This window comes from Hyperolius riggenbachi, chromosome 9 (assembly GCF_040937935.1).
Source record: "Hyperolius riggenbachi isolate aHypRig1 chromosome 9, aHypRig1.pri, whole genome shotgun sequence".
NCBI lineage: Eukaryota > Metazoa > Chordata > Amphibia > Anura > Hyperoliidae > Hyperolius > Hyperolius riggenbachi.
The window spans coordinates 252,636,576-252,656,611 of record NC_090654.1 but is presented as its reverse complement, the minus strand read 5'-3'; the positions used below and the strand labels follow the sequence as shown (position 1 = coordinate 252,656,611).

The following is a 20,036-nucleotide window of genomic DNA, read 5'->3' as shown; positions in this document are numbered from 1 at the left end:
GTACCGTCGTTCAGTCGTCTGGACGTCAAATCGGGCGTGTGTACAATCCGTCCAGTCTTATCAGCTGAACGACGGACTGTACACACGCCCGATTTGATGTCCGGACGACTGAACGACGGGACGTCCAAACGACCCGTTGTTTGGAAATATCCAATGTGTGTATGGGCCTTTACACACAACTGAAGTAGTTGAAAGCCTTTTATTGTTTTAATATTGATGATTTTGGCACACAGCTCATGAAAACCCAAAATTCCTATCTCAAAAAATGAGCATATCATGAAAAGGTTCTCTTAACGAGCTATTAATCTAATCATCTGAATCAATGAATTAACTCTAAACACCTGCAAAAGATTCCTGAGGCTTTTAAAACCCCCCAGCCTGGTTCATTACTCAAAACCGCAATCATGGGTAAGACTGCCGACCTGAATGCCATCATTGACACCCTCAAGCAAGAGGGTAAGACACAGAAAGAAATTTCTGAATGAATAGGCTGTTCCCAGAGTGCTGTATCAAGGCACCTCAGTGGGAAATCTGTGGGAAGGAAAAAGTGTGGCAGAAAACGATGCACAACGAGAAGAGGTGACCGGACCCTGAGGAAGATTGTGGAGAAGGACCGATTCCAGACCTTGGGAGACCGGCGGAAGCAGTGGACTGAGTCTGGAGTAGAAACATCCAGAGCCACCGTGTACAGGCGTGTGCAGGAAATGGGCTACAGGTGCAGAAACAGCGTCAGAAGCGCCTGACCTGGGCTACAGAGAAGCAGCACTGGACTGTTGCTCAGTGGTCCAAAGTACTTTTTTCGGATGAAAGCAACTTTTGCATGCAATTCGGAAAACAAGGTGCCAGAGTCTGGAGGAAGACTGGGGAGAGGGAAATGCCAAAATGCCTGAAGTCCACTGTCAAGTACTCACAGTCAGTGATGGTCTGGGGTGCCATGTAGGCTGCTGGTGTTGGTCCACTGTGTTTTATCAAGGGCAGGGTCAATACAGCTAGCTATCAGGAGATTTTGGAGCACTTCATGCTTCCATCTGCTGAAAAGCTTTATGGAGATGAAGATTTCATTCTTCAGCATGACCTGGCACCTACTCACAGTGCCAAAACCACTGGTAAATTGTTTACTGACCATGGTATTACTGTGCTCAATTGGCCTGTCAACTCTCCTGACCTGAACCCCATAAAGAATCTGTGGGATATTGCGAAGAAAAAGTCGAGAGATGCAAGACCCAACACTCTAGATGAGCTTAAGGCAGCTATCGAAGCATCCTGGGCCTCCATAACACCTGAGCAGTGCCACAGGCTGATTGCCTCCATGCCACGCCGCATTGAAGCAGTCATTGCTGTAAAAGGATTCCCGACCAAGTATTGAGTGCATAACTGAACATATTTATTTGAAGGTTGACTTTTTTTGTTTTAAAAACACTTCTTTTATTGGTCGGATGAAATATGCTAATTTTTTGTGATAGAAAATTTGGGTTTTCATGAGCTGTATGCCAAAATCATTAATATTAAAAACAATAAAAGGCTTGAACATCTTCAGTTGTGTATAATGAATCTAAAATATATGAAAGTCTAATGTTTATCAGTACATTACAGAAAATAATGAACTTTATCACAATATGCTAATTTTTTGAAAATGACCTGTAGATGTCAGATTTCTACTACTTACTGTAAGTGAGAGCAACATAGGAGAAAAGTAATTTTTGGCTAATTTTACCCTGGAAGAGACATACTTGTTATAGGTATACATTTTAAATGTTATGATTTTCATGACAGTGGTCCTTTAACTTGTCAATAAAGCTGTTGGATGTGGGAGGAAACACATGCAAGCAGGTGGAAGATACATACTGCATGCAGATAGCATCCTGGGCCAAGGCTGGAACACTGGACATTAGCGCTGCAAGGTTAAGGTGGCCATATACTGGCCCGATTCCCGGCCGTTTCGACAGCAGATTCGATAATGGGATCGAATCTGCTGCCAATCGTTCGCGGTAAACGCCGCCGACGATCCGATTTCCTCCCGAAATCGGATCGGTCCGTCGATCGCGCCATGCGGGAAATTACCCTCGATCGCCCGCGGGTAAAGTGCGCGTCGCTAGCGGCGGCCGATCCGATGAAAAATACATTACCTGATGCGGGCTCCCGGGCGTCTTCTCCGCATCTTCTCAGCGCTGCACCCGCTCCATCCCGGCGCTTCCTGGGTCACTGCAGTGACCCAGGAAGTTCAAATAGAGGGCGCTCTATTTGAACTTCCTGGTCACGGAGTGACACAGGAAGCGCCGAGATGGAGCAAGAACAGAGCGGTGCAGCGTGGAGAAGATGCCCGGGAGCCAGCGTCAGGTAATGTATGCGCGGGGGGAGGACAGGCGGCAGGAGCAGCTGAACAGATTGTGATCGGTTTCAGGCTGAAATCGATTCACAATCTGTTTGCAGTAAAGGCAGCCATACGATCCCTATCTGATCAGATTCGATCAGATAGGGATCTGTCAGCTGGTCGATCTGATGGCACATCGACCAGTGTATGGCTGCCTTTAGAGTGCTAACCACCAAGGTGCCATAAATTCCTCATTAAGCCCTGCCAAGGAAACCCTGATAGGCTGCAAGTTAAAACATTCGGAAGAGACCATTTTCACTGCTCTAGTTTGGAAGTAAGAAATATTTTTATCTTCAAGACCACAGCATGAGTCAGAGCCATAAAACTGAGTCAGCACATACACTGAACCACACACGCTTTGGGAAAAAACAGCCATTAACCTGTTTTTTTTTTTCTATCACCTCTATGAAAATAGCCTGGTTCCTCTTGAATTATCTACAGAAAAAAACCCATCTGCACTGTAACTGTACATTATCAACCCACGGAAGCATTACGCTAGATATGTACGTTACAAATGCATTTATCTGTTTCTCTCTATGGCACCCAGGCAAGTTACTATAGTAACCCGTAGAATTCACAGGACTCCGGAGAAGCATCCACTTCTTGGGCAATTAGTACTCCTGCACTGTGACTTGGAGTAACACAGGGGAAGAGGAGAGCAGAATTGTGAGCAGCACACATACCTTGCATTCCTAGCATAGCAAGATTTCCATACATTACAGGAATTAAGGGTTTCTGCTACAAGAAAAACATCTACATTACAAATGTACCCTGAGACCTGATTTAAAGCAAAGCAAGACTGCCATTGAAAAATAAATACAAAAATAAAAAATAAATGCACAAACCATTCTCTGTCATTAACAATTACCTCCAGGGCTGAATTTACCATAAGGCACTGTAGGCATGTGCCTACAGGTGCCAGAAGATGGGAAGGCAGCTCACTCCCCTCCCCGAGTGCCTCTCTCCAAGTGTAATGTAAATGAGAGGTTACTCACCCAGCTCTCAGCATTCCACTGTCAGGGGTACTTCTAGCTACTCAATACTGAGGTTCATCTAGCTATCTTATACTTGCCGGCACCCCTAGCTACTTAAAGAGGAACTTCAGCCTAAACAAACATATTGTCATTAAGTTACATTAGTTATGTTAATTAATTAAAATAGATAGAGAATATAATCTCTTACCCACCCTGTTTTAAAAGAACAGGAAAATGTTTGTGATTTCATGGAGCAGCCATCTTTTTGGTTGAAAGGAGGTGACAGGGAGAATGAGATACAGCTGCAACTGTCCTGTGTCCTGATCACCCCTCCCAGTTGCTAAGCAATGAGAACAACATCATCAGAAATCACCATCATGCTTAACACAGCATCAGGGGAAAATGCCTGGGCAGTTTTCTTTAATGGGGCGGAGCTTAGCTTCTGTGCAGCTAAAAATCAGGCTTTGGTAAGAAAAACAAAGTTCTGATGCTGTGAAACTGTTAAAGAAACACCAAGCCTTTTCAGTGCTGCTGAGCAGATTTTTAGTCTGGAGGTTGACTTTAATATTGAGGGTACTTCTGGCTACCTAATACTAAAGGGCACATGTAACTACATATGAGGGGCAAGAGAAGTACAGGGGAAGTGACAGCTGCGACAGCCAGCACACCTACGGTGCAATTTGGAGGGAGTTTCTAGGTTCATGGAGGGTGAAGTCTAGGGTGCCAGGACATCTGTGCCTATAGGCTCCTGCAAGGTAAATCCAGGCCCCATTACCTCTATGTTTCAGTCTGATGCCCATTATGATTTGCAAACATGGCATATTTTTCACAAAATGCTTGTTTACAATCGAGGCTGGTGTATGGATTCTAATTAGAATTTTTACAGATCACCACATTTTCCATACAATGACCCTCACCATAAAGGAGAGCTCTACTACCTCTACACATACCTGCATTATACAAGACTGGAGTGGTGAAAAGTTTTCAAATCCTGGCTTCCATGTGACTGTAGCAGTGGTGCTGGTCACCTTAGTCAGAGCCAGACTTGTAGGAGGGTGGGGCAGTCCTGTAGAAAGGAGAATAGGACATTATGTAATTAACAGGTCATGCAGGATACTCAGCATCAGAAATGTACATTCCATGAGAGTTTATTAGGTAAAGCTCCCATCACAGCAATAAAGGGCAATAAAGTGCCCTATGGCATGGTGGATTGATATGTACTGAATCAAACAAACAAACACAGAACATTTATATTGCGCTTTTCTCCTGGTGGACTCAAAGCGCCAGAGCTGCAGCCACTAGGGTGCACTCTATAGGCAGTAGCAATGTTAGGGAGACTTGCCCAAGGTCTCCTACTGAATAGGTGCAGGCTTAATGAACAGGCAGAGCCAAGATTTGAACCCAGGTCTCCTGTGTCAGAAGAAGAGCCCTTAACCATTACACCATCCAGCCACCACACCTGGTCTTTATGTAGTCCTGACTCCGTGCATGAAGGTTTTTCAGTGTTGTTGCTGTATTGCACAATATTTGTAATATTATTATGATTTAATAGCGCCAACATCTTCCGCAGCGCTTTACAGAGTATATAGTCTTGTCACTTGCCTGTCCCTCAGAGGTGTTCACAATCTAATCCCTACCTTAGTCATATGTCCATGTATGTATCGTGTAGTGCATGTATAAGGCTAATTTAGAGGGAAGCCAATTAATTTATCTGTATGTTTTTTGGGATGATGGAGGAAACCAGAGTGCCCAGAGGAAACCCAACGCAGACTTGGGGAGAACATACAAACCCTGTGCAGATAGTGCCTTGCTGGGGTTCGAACCGAGGACCCATCGCTGCAAGGCGAGAGCGCTAACCACTACACCACCGGGCTGCTAATAGAGATGAGATAAAGAGATGATCAGTAAGCTACCTTTTTTAAGTGGATGCAAATGTTGTTGAAATTTGTATGCAGAGTGAAGCTTGACCAATCAAGTACAGTTTCCATCTATTTGGACTGGTCCATTATCAAGCTGCATACAAACTGCAGATAAGAGATTTGCTATGAGATTCTATGTTTTATTGTTGACACAAAATGTGTTGTTCTTGTATAGGCATCATGGCAAGTGCACAAGCTTTATTTTATGTATGATTTGATTAAATATTATCGGTGTAGTACACCTATGTGCAATTAGCAAACGTTGGTGTAAACATGTGGGGCAGCACAGTGTTTTGTTATGGGCAGCATGGTGGTGTAGTGGTTAGAACTTGCAGTGCCAGGTTCCTGGTTCGGGTCCAGGCACTACCTGGATGGAGTTTGTATGTTCTGACCATGTCTGCGTAGGTTTCCTCCGGGCCCTCCAGTTTCCTCTCACATCCCAAAAACATACGTCAATTGGCTCTAGGCTATGATACATACACTACATGATACATACGGTACATAGACATATGACTACGGTAGGGATTAGATTGTGAACACCTCTGAGGGACAGGTAAGTGACAAGACTGTATACTCTGTATAGTGCTGAGAAAGATGTCAGCGCAATATAAATACTAAATAATAAAAAATAAAAATAAAAAAAAATGTCTAGTCATCCTGCCTCAATTCTTTCCCCCCTCCCGCCCCTCCACCTAATCTCAAAAACAGAGAACTGGCACTTTGTTTAAAAAGTGTGAGAATCTCTGGTTTACCGAGATGTGCAGCATTCATACAGATTATATAAGAGATGACTAGTTACATGACAGAGATAGAGGTCTGACTGACTGATACTCAGCAGTACCAACTTAAAACAAACATGGACTCAGGGATGGATTTCTGGGAAGGCCACAGAGGCCCAGGCCTTGGGCGGCTGCAGCTCAAGATCACAGCTGCACATTGAAGAGGAGAAGCTGGACATGGAAGAGGGGTTGAGGCATACAGAGTAGGAGGCTGCAAATTAAAAAAAGAGAGGCTGTGAACTGAGAATAACACATAGAAGAGGTGACTTGCTGAACAAGGGAGCTGTGCATGAAAGAGAGGAGCTGCTGTGCATGGATGTTTCATATGGATGAGGGGGCTGCACATGGAATGGGAGCACACTGCTGCACATAGAAGGGGGAGCAACAAGACAGTTGGCCTAGAGGCACAAAAAGTATGAATCCGGCCTTGCCGGGACTGCTTTAGACATCAGGATCGTGGTGGAATTTTCCTGGAGTCTTCAATGGAGTATATGGAAGGGAGATTCTAAAGTAGAGAAAGGACAGCACTCCCTGTAAGTAGGAATGTGCACCATAACAAGTCTGAAGTGGTTGCCAAAGGACTTTTTAACCATTTCACTAATGCTTGAGCCATGAAAGCATAATTGATGATCCATCATAATAGATTTAGCCATCTAAAAAGACCCGTAAGCATATGTTCCGGTATCCCCAGAGCTGCACACTTGTAGCAGAGACATCAAACTTTCAGCCCTGTACCATTCCCAGCAAGGGAATATCTACATGTAGTTGTCGTTACACAGATCAGTGGCTCACCCACTTTCTTCAGGCCTGACCTAGATTCTCTTTGTGTTGAGCGGTAAGCGCACAGCTGAAGCGTGGAGACGCATAACAAGCAGCCAGCTAGGCCAAAGCTGGAAACTTTCTATTGTCTACCCTGCATTCCATCCTCAAAATTCTTCTCCCAGCTAAAAACATCCAGGCAATCTATTCACAACCCGCGGCTTTTTTTTTTTTTTTTTGCCAGAAAAACTAGTCGAATTAGGTAAACTAGGTCTGCTTATCTCCACTGTGTATGTGAGTCTAGAAATATAAAGTGCTCATAAGTTTACATACCCTGGCAAAATGTATGATTTCTTACCCACTTTTCATAGCATAAGAATGATAACACAACACTTCTTTCACGGATGGTTAGTGGTTGGCTGAAGCCATTTATTGCCAAACAACTGTGCTTACCATATATACTCAAGTATATGTCTAAAATGTAGGTCTGACTCACTTAATAAAAACCATAGGGGTCGACTTATATATGAGTCACAAGCAACACTGAGCACATTAAGTAATGTGTGTACTATTAGTGACATTCCCATTTGCAGCCATTTACCCAGTGGTAAGTGACACTTTCTTGATAAAGGAAATGGCAATAAAACACAGGTCTGAAAGTCCTGGCCACAACAATTAGCAAGGAAAGGGTCAGAGGGGTAATACTGGGCTGCAGGAGGAGGGGGATGAATAATTGTTGCAGTTGGGGGCCTGGAGGAGTTATTGGCTGCACTCAAGGGCCAGGAGGGGTTAATGGCTGCAATACTGTATGCAGTGCCGTCACTAAAGTGGACCAAAATTAAAAATACAAGACTTCAGAAATAAAATCTATTTTCTAAATTAAAATAATGAATGAGCCTTTTTCAGCTGCACGATGACAAATAAAAAATATTTTACATTTAATGGAGGAACTCCTCCCTTCCTTTCATATTGCCGGGACAGAATCCGGCAGACTGGTGGAGGAGATAGAAAACAAAAACAAAACACAGGCTGCTGCTGCTGATGTCACAGGGGAGGTGATCTCAGCTTGTGTGATATTTCACATAGACGACGCCCCTAAGAGGGAGGGTAGCTGATGACAAACACACCCATGATCTAAAACCTGCTACTAAGCTCAGAAGTAATGGCTGCCACCTGTATAACCCTAGTTATGAAAAGAGAAGGGGGAAAAGCATGCACTGAAATGCTCATAGGCTTGAAGGAGTGTTTATTTATCTTTGTATGTGTCAGAGTGGTGCAACTAAATATTTTGAATTTTAAAAAAAGGTTTGGTTTGGGTCCGCTTTAACCTCTCCTGGGCCCCAAGTGACCCCGATCAAAAGTTTACATACCCTGGTGAATTGGCCTCACAACATGCACACATCTTGACACAAATGGAGTTTAAAGTGTACCAGAGCTCGTTTAAATAAAAAGATTTATACATACCTGGGGCTTCCTCCCGCCCCATACCCTCCGATCGCTCCCACGCCGCCGTCCTGAGTCTTCTGCAGCGCTGGTACCGGGTTCCCACACTTCCGTCAGTCAGAGCCAGTCTGACGTAAGAGAAGTGTGCCCTCTATGTTCTGTATCTCTCCTGCAGCTGTTGGAGAGATCCGCAAAGAGCGCACTTCTCCTGCGTAGACTGGAGCCGACTGACTGATGTATAAATCTTTTTATTTAAATGAGCTCTGAGTCCCTTTAAGGTACCTGTAATCTGTATGCTTGTAATTAGTGGGTTTGTACAAAAGGTCAATTAGTTTCTAGACTCCTGACAGCAGAACAGCAGCGCCCGCTATTCACTAAGTGAATTAAGGAGTAGAACGTGATCGCATTTCTTAGAGGAAAAGGGCCCTTAAAGGAGTTATCAGGCAATTATAAGCAAAATAAGTGCTACGGTACTTACCTGGTGCTTCTTCCAGCCCCAAGCTCTCAGCATGTCCCTCGCTGCAGCTCCGCCATCAGCCATTCGCCGCCGCTACCTTCCAGTCCCCTGCGATGACGTCAGGCCGACCTGGAGGTCAGCCTGTACTGCGCCTGCGCGAGCGGCGCTGTCAATCACCGCCACGATAAAAAATGTCAGTTAAATATATCATATAGAAGACACAGTGATATTTGAGAAATGAAATGAAGTTTATTGGATTTACAGAAAGTGCACACTAATTGTTTAAATAAAATTAGACAGGTGCATAAATGTGGGCACTGTTGTCATTTTATTGATTCCAAAACCTTTAAAACTAATTATTGGAACTCAAATTGGCTTGGTAAGCTCAGTGAACCCTGAGCTACATACACAGGTGAATCCAATTATGAGAAAGAGTATTTAAGGTGGTCATTGTAAGTTTCCTTTCTCTTTTAATTTTCTCTGAAGAGTAGAAACATGGGGGTCTCAAAACAACTCTCAAATGACCTGTAGACAAAGATTGTTCACCATCAAGGTTTAGGGGAAGGATATAGAAAGCTGTCTCAGAGATGTCAGTTGTCTGTTTCCACAGTTAGGAACAGGGAACATACTAAGGAAATGGAAGACCACAGGCTCAGTTCAAGTTAAAGCTTGAAGTGGCAGATCAAGAAAAATCTCAGTCACACAGAAGCAATGAATGGTGAGAAAAGTCAGAATCAACCCACAGACCAGCACCAAAGACCTACAACATCATCTTGCTGCAGATGGAGTCACTGTGCTTTGTTCAACCATTCGGCGCACTTTACACAAGGAGATTGTGTATGCAAGAGTGATACAGAGAAAGCCTTTTCTCCGCCCATAGCACAAACAGGTATGCTAAAGCACATTTGGACAGCTTCATTTTCGAATAAGGTGCTGTGGACTGATGAAACTAAAATTGAGTTATGCATGGAGGAAAAAAACAGCATTCCAAGAAAAAAAACTGCTACCCGATCTTTCAACAAGACAACGACCCTAAACAACACTACTCAAAATCTACTAAGTTATTCATGCAGAGGAATAAGTACAACATTCTGGAATGGCTATGTCCCCAGAGCTGAATATAATTGAAAATTTGTGGTGTGAGTTGAAGAGAGCTGTCCATGCGGAAGCCATCAAACCGGAATGAACTAGAGATGTTTTGTAGAGAGCAATCGTCCAAAATACCTTCAACCAGAATCTAGACTCTCATTGTAACCTACAGGAAGCGTTTAGAGGCTGTAATTTCTGCAAAAGGAGGATGTACTAAATATTGATTTCATTTCTTTTTTGTGGTGCCCAAATTTATGCACCTGCCTAATTTTGTTTAAAAAATTATTGCACACTTTTTGTAAATCCAATAAACTTCATTTCACTTCTCAAATATCACTGTGTATGTCTCCTATATGATATATTTAACTGACATTTTTTATCATAACCACCAACGATTTATACAGGAAAATCGTGACTATTAACAAGGTTGCCCAAACTTTCGCATCCCACTGTATATCAGTGGGAACATTCGAGAAAACATCTACCCTGCTCTCGGTTTAATTCTTTACTGCTCAGCCTTCTTATCAGCCCTGATAAAATCCCCGACTGAGCATTCAGTCTGGCTTTGCTCAGGAATCATTATAGCAGAGTCATTATAGCAGAGCCAGAAGGGGGCAGGCTTGGGCTTGAAAAGACGACAGAGAGAACAGACTCAGCTATAATAATTGCTGAGCAAAGCCAGACTGAATGCTCAGTCTAGGATTTTATTAGGGCCGATAAGAAACAGGCTGAGCATCAAAGAATGAAACAGAGAGCAGGTAGGTGTTATCTCTAATGTTCCCACTGATACATATGGTAAAATACATGAGGGTGCTTTGTCTCTGGTTCACTTTAAATATGACATATGAAATTCTATTGCAGTACAATCACAGCAGCAACAAGAGTTTTCATGATTATCTCTAAAGGGGCCCATACACTGGTGGATTTTAGCCATCGATAGATCGATCAATTCTATAGAATCGATCAGAAATAGATTCTTTCAAATCAATCGATCGATCGATTTGTGGCCGATTTCGATCGATTTCGATGCATTTGATCTGACAGGATGGAAGATCTAAGTCGATCTGCTGCTAGTAGCAGAACGATGGCCCATAGAGTTGCATTGGATCTAATGGTCCAATAATGCATTTAGATAGATTTCCAATAGATTTTATGATGAAATCTATTGGAAATCTGTTCCTTGTGTGTGGCACACAGGGCCGGGCCGAGGCATAGGCTGGAGAGGCTCCAGCCTCAGGGCGCAGTGTAGGAGGGGGCGCAGAATTCATTCAGCTGTCATTCCTAATTGTGTTTGAAGCAGAAAGAAATAAGAAAAGGGGATACATTGCAGTGACTGCAAGCCAGATAACTAAATATTAAGGTGTTGGGGAGGTTGTGGGCCCTGTGGCGCCTCTTAGTCTAATAGCAATCAGTGTTTGATGGCTCGGGTGGCAGGGATGGAGGGGCGCACTCTGGTGTCTCAGCCTTGGGTGCTGGAGGACCTTGTCCCGGCTCTGGTGGCACACATCAGATAGATTCCTGTTAGAATCAGCTGCATATCTATAAGTGTATGGCCACCTTTAAGAGAGGTAGATACATTTTGCAAATGTATGTTAAATATGGATGTCTTGCTAAAGCTGTCTCTCGTCTATGTCCTAAAACTCTCACAACCACTCAATCACAAGTAGCAGGTCTGTAAAAGGGCCTTGTCCATCTGAGCCATGCATGCCTCCCGGTGTTTGCAATCGGGCCGCCACTACTTGGACCTGCTACACTCTCCGCCAACACCTTGGACCATCAACTCCTGCATGGCGACCAGCTGTTTTTATACCAGGATTATCCCAGCATTGTTCGTCCCGTGATCAACAACCAGATCTTTCACTCAACTGGAATGGGTGAGACTGCTCCTGGGTCACATGTGCTGTGACCCTATTACAGACTGTGCATTATAATTGCTGCTCTGCTGTTTCTCTGCTGGCTTCTGCTTGGCTCTTTACTGGGCCTGGGGAACAATGCTTTGCTCTGCTTTGGATGGCTGAGGACAGGACACCCATATCGCCTAGTGCGGAGTGACTTTCTAGGATAGTCTGGATCTCACGGTGTTGCTGGTTATTGGACTCTGGTTTACCTTCATGCGATTGTTGGCATGATTGGTGCTGGATGTTTTGTGCTGTGGCGGGGAGTCCATCCCATGTGCCTTTTAATTAATCTTTGTTCTTATTTATGATTAATAAATTGTGATGATATTTTTGCTACTACATATCTATAGTGCTTATTTTTTGTAACATATACATGTGCAAATATCTGGCATGTATCATGTATGTCCCAGCATATTTTTCTACCACTATCATGTTGTTTTGAATAGCACAACTGGGCATCATTTTATTGCCATCCAAGTAGATGTAACCAACACAACAGTAAAAGACATTTTAATCTGCAATATAAAATTGCCAGGAAAAATGAGTCTCCAAAGATTTAGATGATGTTAGATTATAGCTCAGTCAAAGCACTGTAATAGTAGTTTATGGCTTGAAGAGGCAATGTAGTGACATATAGTAGAATGCAGTAAATTATTCAGGATACTAACTTTTACAGTAATCTTCCTGGTTTAAAGAGGAGCTGTCAGCCATACTATCTCAGGGGAAAAAAAGCAAATATATAAGTAGATAAACACTTGCTCTACTTACATAACATGTATTGCACTGTCCACGTTCTGATTCCTGAGAATTCCTGAGAAGTAGAGAATCCTTTTCTAGACAGTTTCCATATTTACTGTGGCTATTTTGAAGCCAATCGTGATGTAATATTACGATTAACAGTCTCCTCTGACTGATTTGCCCGCCCTTCACTGTACAAAGTGCATTGTTTCAGCCTGAGAAATGTTGGCCAATCAGAGAGGAACAGAGGTTTGGGAGGGGGAAACAGGAGGGAAAGAGGGTTCAGCCAATCAGGCTGCATTAGTTAAGTCTGAGGGGAAGTAGAGAAGCAAAACAAGACAACCCAGCTTTCAAAGTAAATAAACTGAACTTCAGGAACTTATAATTTCTAAATTAATAATAATAATTGTACACAAAAGCAAGTATGATTTTGTGGGTTATAAAAAGTAGGAAAACACATTTTTATTGGCCACGCACAATAGTTGCCCAATACTAGATACTTTGAGTATCTACCTAGAAGAGGGATGTAGATTCGGAGCAATAAAGGGTACCTGGAGTCGGAGTTGGTGGTTTCACAAACTGAGGAGTCGGATGATTTTGTAACAACGCCACAGCCCTGGTAAGAATTAGACTAAGGAGTCGAGGAGTCGGAGCAATTTTGGGTACCTGGAGTCGGAGTTGGTGGTTTCATAAACTGAGGAGTCGGAGTTGGATGATTTTTGTACCGACTCTACAGTTTACAGACTCTGACTCTAACTCCCAATGTCCAAGGATGAAACATGAAGTCTGGCTCCCTGGCTCTCCTTGTTGTCTCTTCAGGATCTGCCCACTTTCCAAGAGTGATGTATTATGGGTATTTCCATTTGAAGGCGTGGAAGCGAAGCCTATAATTACCTTCTGTGTCAAGACTGTTCTACTGACTGTAAAGGGAAGCTGAATGCCTCATTAAATCATTTGGCACTACAGTAAGTAAGTCCAGCAGTCTGGCTAATGCTCAAACCATTGGAGCACTACAGTGATAAAGACATTGCTCCATCCACTGAACAGCAAAATGTGGGACACCAAACACATATTGTACACCAGCCCTTATGTGAAGACACACGTCAGTGACTGTGCCATAATGCATTTGTCCCCTATGCTCTGTGTGAAACAAAAAGAAATAAGAATTGCTGTACTAAATATAGTGTTAAAAGACACAGGTAGGGGGTCACACCTCAGTCTTTGCCTATTAACAGAAGTATACAATGTATCCACAAGCAATTTATTCCTAGGTATACATTTTCTGCAACTGTGCAGCTAAATTTACTTGCAAGCTATTATATAAACCACTTTTCTATTTCTAGCCAAGGTTTCTCCCGTCAGCTTTTAACCCCTTAGCAACCAGCACCGTTACTACTGCCCTCGTTAGCAACGTATCTGTGACAGATGGCTTGTCAAACCAGGGATCTATTATAATTAACATTGCCAGATTTTTTTTTTACCAGTAGATAGGAGGGCGGCGCTCCCCCCACAAAAAAAAAATTCCTAAAAGAAATTTAAGAAAAGGTAAGGGAGACCTACCTCAGTAAGTAAAACACAGTAATGGGAATAGTACGTTAATTCATTTCAAAAAATACCACAAAAGCATTTCACAGGAATCACCTCGAACTTCTTCAGGTCAAGAAACTGTTCATTACCCTGAGGAAGCATGTTGATACCAGCGAAACGCATATTCTGGTGTTTTTTTAAATTAAATTCATATACTTTTCCCATTACTGTGTTTTAGTTATTGAGGGGAGTCAACCTTCATTTTCCCAACTGATTATTTCCTAGAAAGCAACCTACCCAATTCCACAGGGCGACCGCACCCAACGCATCCAATCAGTATACTGTGGTTGCGGTTCGGCAAATTGGTTTTGTGAGAACCATATTTGTGTTTTTTTTTTTTTTTTTTTTTTACAATTTCTGACATACTACACCATAAGGATTATTATTGCATCACATTATTGTGGCATCTACTTGAAAAATCCAAAACTCAGAGCATCAAATCTTCAGCAGGCCTCCTATTTATTTCACTCTGCAGGGAACTTTCCTAGGTAAGTTAATGAGAGCCCCCAATGAAGTGTTCTCTTTGCTGATTTAATTAAGGTAAAACACTTGCAAAGATTGTGTGACCTCAACAGATACCAAGAACAGGGCCGGATTTAGGGAAAGGCCCCCAAAGCCCAGGACTAGGGTGAATTTTAACCATGGGGCGGATGACAGGTGCAGACCTGTCACCAGTCATTGCCTTGCTGCAGAAGATCGATAGCCAACCGTAGCCGCCCCGCTGTGCTCAGCACTGATCCTGTGTCTGTGTGCACTGTGCAGCTGCCGGGAGCGGCTTCCGGCTACAACAAGTGACGTGGTGGAGGCAGCGAGCAAATGTGCATGCACTGCGCCACTATGATCTCCCTATTGCCAGGCATATCATCCCCTCTGTCAGCGCTGCCTCTACAGTCAGACAGCGGGCAGAGCCGCGGCTGCAGAACCCACTGTATATAAATGCAAGTCAGTGACGTCAGAGGCAGCCCGGCCAGGACAGTGCTGATGGGGAGGTCTTGTGGTGCTGCTGGGTCTGATTTGAATCAGAGCCCCAGGCACAGATCGAGATCCCCCTGAAGCAATGTATTCCAGAAGCTCTGCTCCTGTCTGTGTGTGTGGTGGTGAAGAATGAAGGGGAGAAAAAGTGCTGAATTCTAAGCTGCAGACAGCTAATGCATGTTATCAGTAAGTACGTGGAAACTACTTACTATTCTGTTTAATTATTCTCAATGACGTTCTTTTTCAATGTTCACTGCCCATCCCCCCTCCACCTAACAAAAGAAATGTCTCTTTGTAAATTTTAGAAGGTAGCCAGGCCTGGAAGCATCTTACTAGTCCTCATACTCAGATTTGCCTTTGTCTGCTGTGGCCCCATAATGCTGTATCCACTCCATGCCCTGTTATATCATGCTCCTACTCAGCTGTGCACAGCTGCCATGGCCAAGAGCATCCAAACTGCACATGCTTTGAACACTCCTGGATGCAGCTGCTGTACACACCCTTTTAGCTGCATGGACCCCATGCATCGCGTGTGTGAGCGCTGTCAGGGCTCGTTCAAACTAGGGGCCTTTTCCGCCTTTTTTTTTAAGCGCAATGCTTCTGCAATGAATCCCTATGAGAGAGTTCAAAACGCTCACAAAATCGCTTTGTGCAGCAATTGCGTTTTTAAGAATAAATACATAGGGCTTGATTCACAAAAGCGTGATTACTCAGTTATCATACCTAAAAACTCAGTTATCACGCCTAAAAGCTTTGCACGTGCAAACCAGGGTGCTAAGTAGTTTGCACCCTAGTTTGCACCATAGTTTACATGTGCAAACTAGAGTGCAAACTACTTAGCACCCTGGTTTGCACGTGCAAAGCTTTTAGGCGTGATAACTCAGTTATCACTCTTTTGTGAATCAAGCCCATAGTATTTATTCTTTTCTGGGTCAAAGAGTTCACTTCCTGACTTGCGTCAGGGAGTGAATTACAAAACCTCTTTAAAAATGCGCTTAGAAAATAGCATTTTACAAAAACAGTGCTGAGTGGAGCGCCAGGAGGGGGAAAAAACCAGCGCATGAAAACGTTCACGTTTTCATTTTTAGGTGTGAATGGGGTAGTTGTTTTTTTGTCCTGAAATGGAAAAAAAATTCTATTTTACTTATCTGGAGCTGCCGCTTCTTCCAGCCCCCTTTTGCCTTATAGGTCCCCTTGGTTTCCTCTCAGTCCATTACTTTGTCCCGCGTCACCCTCCAAAAGCTTGCCCACTAGTCCAGTCGTGGGTAACTGCGCATGTGGCCCAGGAACATTCTGTACATGAGTAGAAAGCCATGGGAGCACAATCGAGGAGGTCCTTGCACGGTAGCCCATGACTGGCGAGCCTTCAGAGGGGGATGGTGACACAACAGAGGAGACCAGGAGGAAACAGAGGGACCTGTAAGGCTTGGGGGGGGGGGGGGGGGGGTGAAGCCCCAGGTATCAGGTATCCTTTAAAATCTCACTAACTGCAGGAGGTGACAGTTTTACTTTGTTGGAAGTATGGATCAGTGTGACGATTGGTACTGGTGTTCCGAATGCTTCCTAACAGATCTCAATTTGAAACTGTTGCGCATGGCAGCAAGAAGGGTTTAACTCACCCTTATCGCTACCTCTGTGCCCTGCCCTCTATTGTTTCAGCTCTCCAGCTTCTTTCTCCATTACCTCCTTCTGGGTGATAGAGGAAGTAGCTGGAGAGGGCACGGAAGCAGTGAAGGGTGAGTGAACAGCCGTTCCCCCACCCCCATGCGCAACAGTTTCAATTTAAGCTCTGTTCTGAGGCATTAGGAACACCAGTACCTGGGATGCTGTTGGTCAGGGGGCGGGTGGTGACAGTGGGCCTTGGGCGGCAAAAAGTACAAATCCGGCCCTGACCAAGAAGGAAAAATTCATAGATCCCAGCTATCAAAACACGGTAAAAGGAACACTATCAATTAAAATGGCTTTTCTTTAATACTCTATACTTGGGTACACATCACCACTAGTGCTAGGGGCACTTTATTTATTCACCTAGTTCTCTCTCCCTGCTTAAAAATCATCCTTCATTCCTCACACAGCTCACAAATATACTTCACTGCTCACAGCATGCAGGAGACATGAGGAGGAGGCTGATCTTAGGAGATAACCGGTAACTAGATGTGATGTAGTACATCTAGCAGTCAGGGGTGATGTATATACACTACTCCTGTCTGACTGACTGGCTTGCTTGTGATGATACACTCCAGGCTGCACCAACTCTATGCTGGGATTACACAATACTTTTTTTGTAAGAATCGTTCCGATAGATGCCTTCGATGATAAAATTCCGACATGTCCGATGTTCCGCCCGATTCGTTTCCGCTCGATTTCTTATAGAAGTCAATGGAAAAAAGATAAGAAAAACGAGTGGAAGATAAGAGAATCGAGCAGAAAATCGAATGGCTAATAGATTGCGTGCCGAATCGAACGCAAAAAAATTATCGTGTAATCCCAGCATTATAGGCTGCTATGTGGTATCTTTGCTGAGAGGGAGAGACACTGTTTACAAAAGGCATTATCAGGATCATTATCAGTCAGAGAACAGAACCACCACCTGAATAAGATTTCAGCAAGGCGATTATTAAAGTGGAGCCGAGGTGAACTTTTACACATTGCATAATTGTGTTCCTTTCCTATTGTTTATAGGGCATTCCTCAAGCCAAATACTTTTTTTGTTTTTGTTTTAATACTCTAATTCCCTATAAACTAAAAAAGACACACCCTCACGTTTTCAGAGAGCCTTGGCAATAGCAAGGGCTCATGGGAGCTCAGTCTGGGCAGAAGGAGGGGGAGGTGTTACTAGCCATTGATTTCAGAGGCAGAGGGGAGGAGGGAGGAGGGGAGGGGATTAGGCTGATGGCTCAAGATACAGATAAGCCTGCCTCTGTGTAATGTTAACAAACAACATGACTGCTGTCATTGTATCACAGGAATAAATAATCATATTCTATTAAAACTGTTTGCACCTAGATTTGCTGTGTAAACCATCTAAACTTTAGGTAACATATATAGACAAGTTACTTGTTATAGTTAGTTTTTCATCTCGGATCCGCTTTAAACTATACACTAAGGAGATGATAGCAACCCCCCCTGTGCAGGGACATGGTCTAGTCCTGCAGAGCCTGACACTTTTGTATTTAAAACTGACAGATGAATTTACAGCAGAGAGGCAGAGCTGTGTGAGGAAGGAAATTGCTCCTAGTACTTGTGGTAATGTGTGCTCTAACATACAGCATTAAAAAAAGTATTAATCATTATTATTCCATCTCTCAAGGAGCATATGGCTATAGAGAGGAAACATTTTTGTTGCACTTTAAACAAATCTAATTGCCTTCAGCTTTTAGTACAATTTGTCACTTGCCATTGTGGACCGCAAGCGCCATGCCCACAGCCAACGCTGCTGCTCTGCCATTGTGCAGCAGCCCGATTACCAACAAGGCTCCATCATTACAGTGGTATGAACCGCAGCATTTCTTCTTTGCTCTAAAACATTATTTACAGCATAAAACATACTAGCACTAAAAAGAAAATGTTAGCAGAACAGCTTTGAAACAGTAAAGGTGGCCACTAAAGATCCAATTTCTAGCGAAAAAAAATTGTTTGAGCAATCAGATAATTCTGTTGGAAATGAAATCGTTCACTACACCATCAATGAACCAATCTTTGCTTCCTATCTACCACAACCAACAAGAAAATCCAAATTTTGGTTTGGCGAAAATTCAATCGGACGACTGTTTTTATAATCGTTAGTAATTGATTGTGCCCATCAACGGAGATCATTTAATACCAATCCGATAAAAATTTCCGATTGCTCAAACAATTTTTCGCTAGAAATTGGACCGTTAGTGGCCACCTTAAAGAGACTCTGAAGTCTCCCTAAAATGAGGTTTTTAGTTTAAAAGTTTACCATATAGTTTACCATTATTGTCCCACCTAAAACGCAGCAGAACCGCGGCTGAAAACCCCCTCGATCACCCCATACTCACGAGGGTACACGCAGGCAACTTCCGCATAGAGGCAGCGCGGCTCTGCCTCTATGCGCGTCAATCAGCGCGGCTCGCCGCCTCTCCCCCGCCCCTCTCAGTCTTCCTTCACTGAGAGGGGCGGGGGAGAGGCGGAGATACGCGCTGATTGACACGCATAGAGGCGGCAGCAAAATCCATGACCAAGAAAGTCGTGGATTTTGCCTGCTCTGAACCCCCGTGAGTTTAGGGTGATCGAGGGGGTTTTCAGCTGCGGTTCTGCGGCGTTTTAAGAGAGACTATAATGTTAATTAAGTTTTTTTAAAATAAAAACCTCATTTTAGGGAGACTTCAGAGTCTCTTTAAGGCTGTGTACCCCTTTGTGCCCAGGGCTAAGTGCACAATGAATGGCTTCTGTTTTATAAATAGGAGCCGTACACACCTGTCACTCTGCAATGGATCCGTGGGATCCGTGGCAGTAAGCAGGGCACACTTCTGTGCAGTCTGCGATAATCACAGGCAGGCGGATGTGTTCCCTCATATAGCCTATGGGGGCAGGGGTGTTTCTAGCCACTTTGTCACTCCAGGCAAGAAAACCTGTGGCACCCCCCCCCCCCCCGCATAGCGCCAACCCTTATTCCACCCCCACCCCCGCGCCCCCACCACAAGCAAGCACACACACAAAAAAATGAGCGCATGGGCGTGATGTCACTCATGACGTCACGCACATGCGCAGAGAGTGCCCAGCAACAGGAGCGCGATACTAGGACGCGCACCACCGGACTACGCAGGCGTACTACTCCGGGTCATAGCGACCCGGAAGTAGCATAGGCCCAGATGTTCACCAATCGCCAGCATCTCTGCTCAGCCGCCCCCGCGCCCCCCCCCCCCCCCCACACACACACTCAAATCTCAGGGCCAGCCAGGGGACAGTGGGGCATATAATATCAAGAGGGGGCACGCCACTCACTATGAGGGTCTCCCCTCTGCTGCTCTGCACACTGTGCAGCATGTGTGTCTCCCTCCGAGTCCTGCCCACTGTGCCCAGA

At 44.1% G+C, this 20,036-nt stretch overlaps 1 protein-coding gene across 1 annotated transcript in view; it reads right to left on the bottom strand.

Moving 5' to 3' along the window:
* Positions 1-20,036, bottom strand: part of TYRO3 (TYRO3 protein tyrosine kinase) — a 325,717-nt gene that overhangs the window by 160,612 nt on the left and 145,069 nt on the right. Inside the window, exon 7 of the mRNA XM_068254301.1 lies at positions 4,296-4,411. Within this exon, the coding sequence (XP_068110402.1) occupies positions 4,296-4,411 (116 nt within the window). The remainder of the gene's footprint in view (positions 1-4,295; positions 4,412-20,036) is intronic.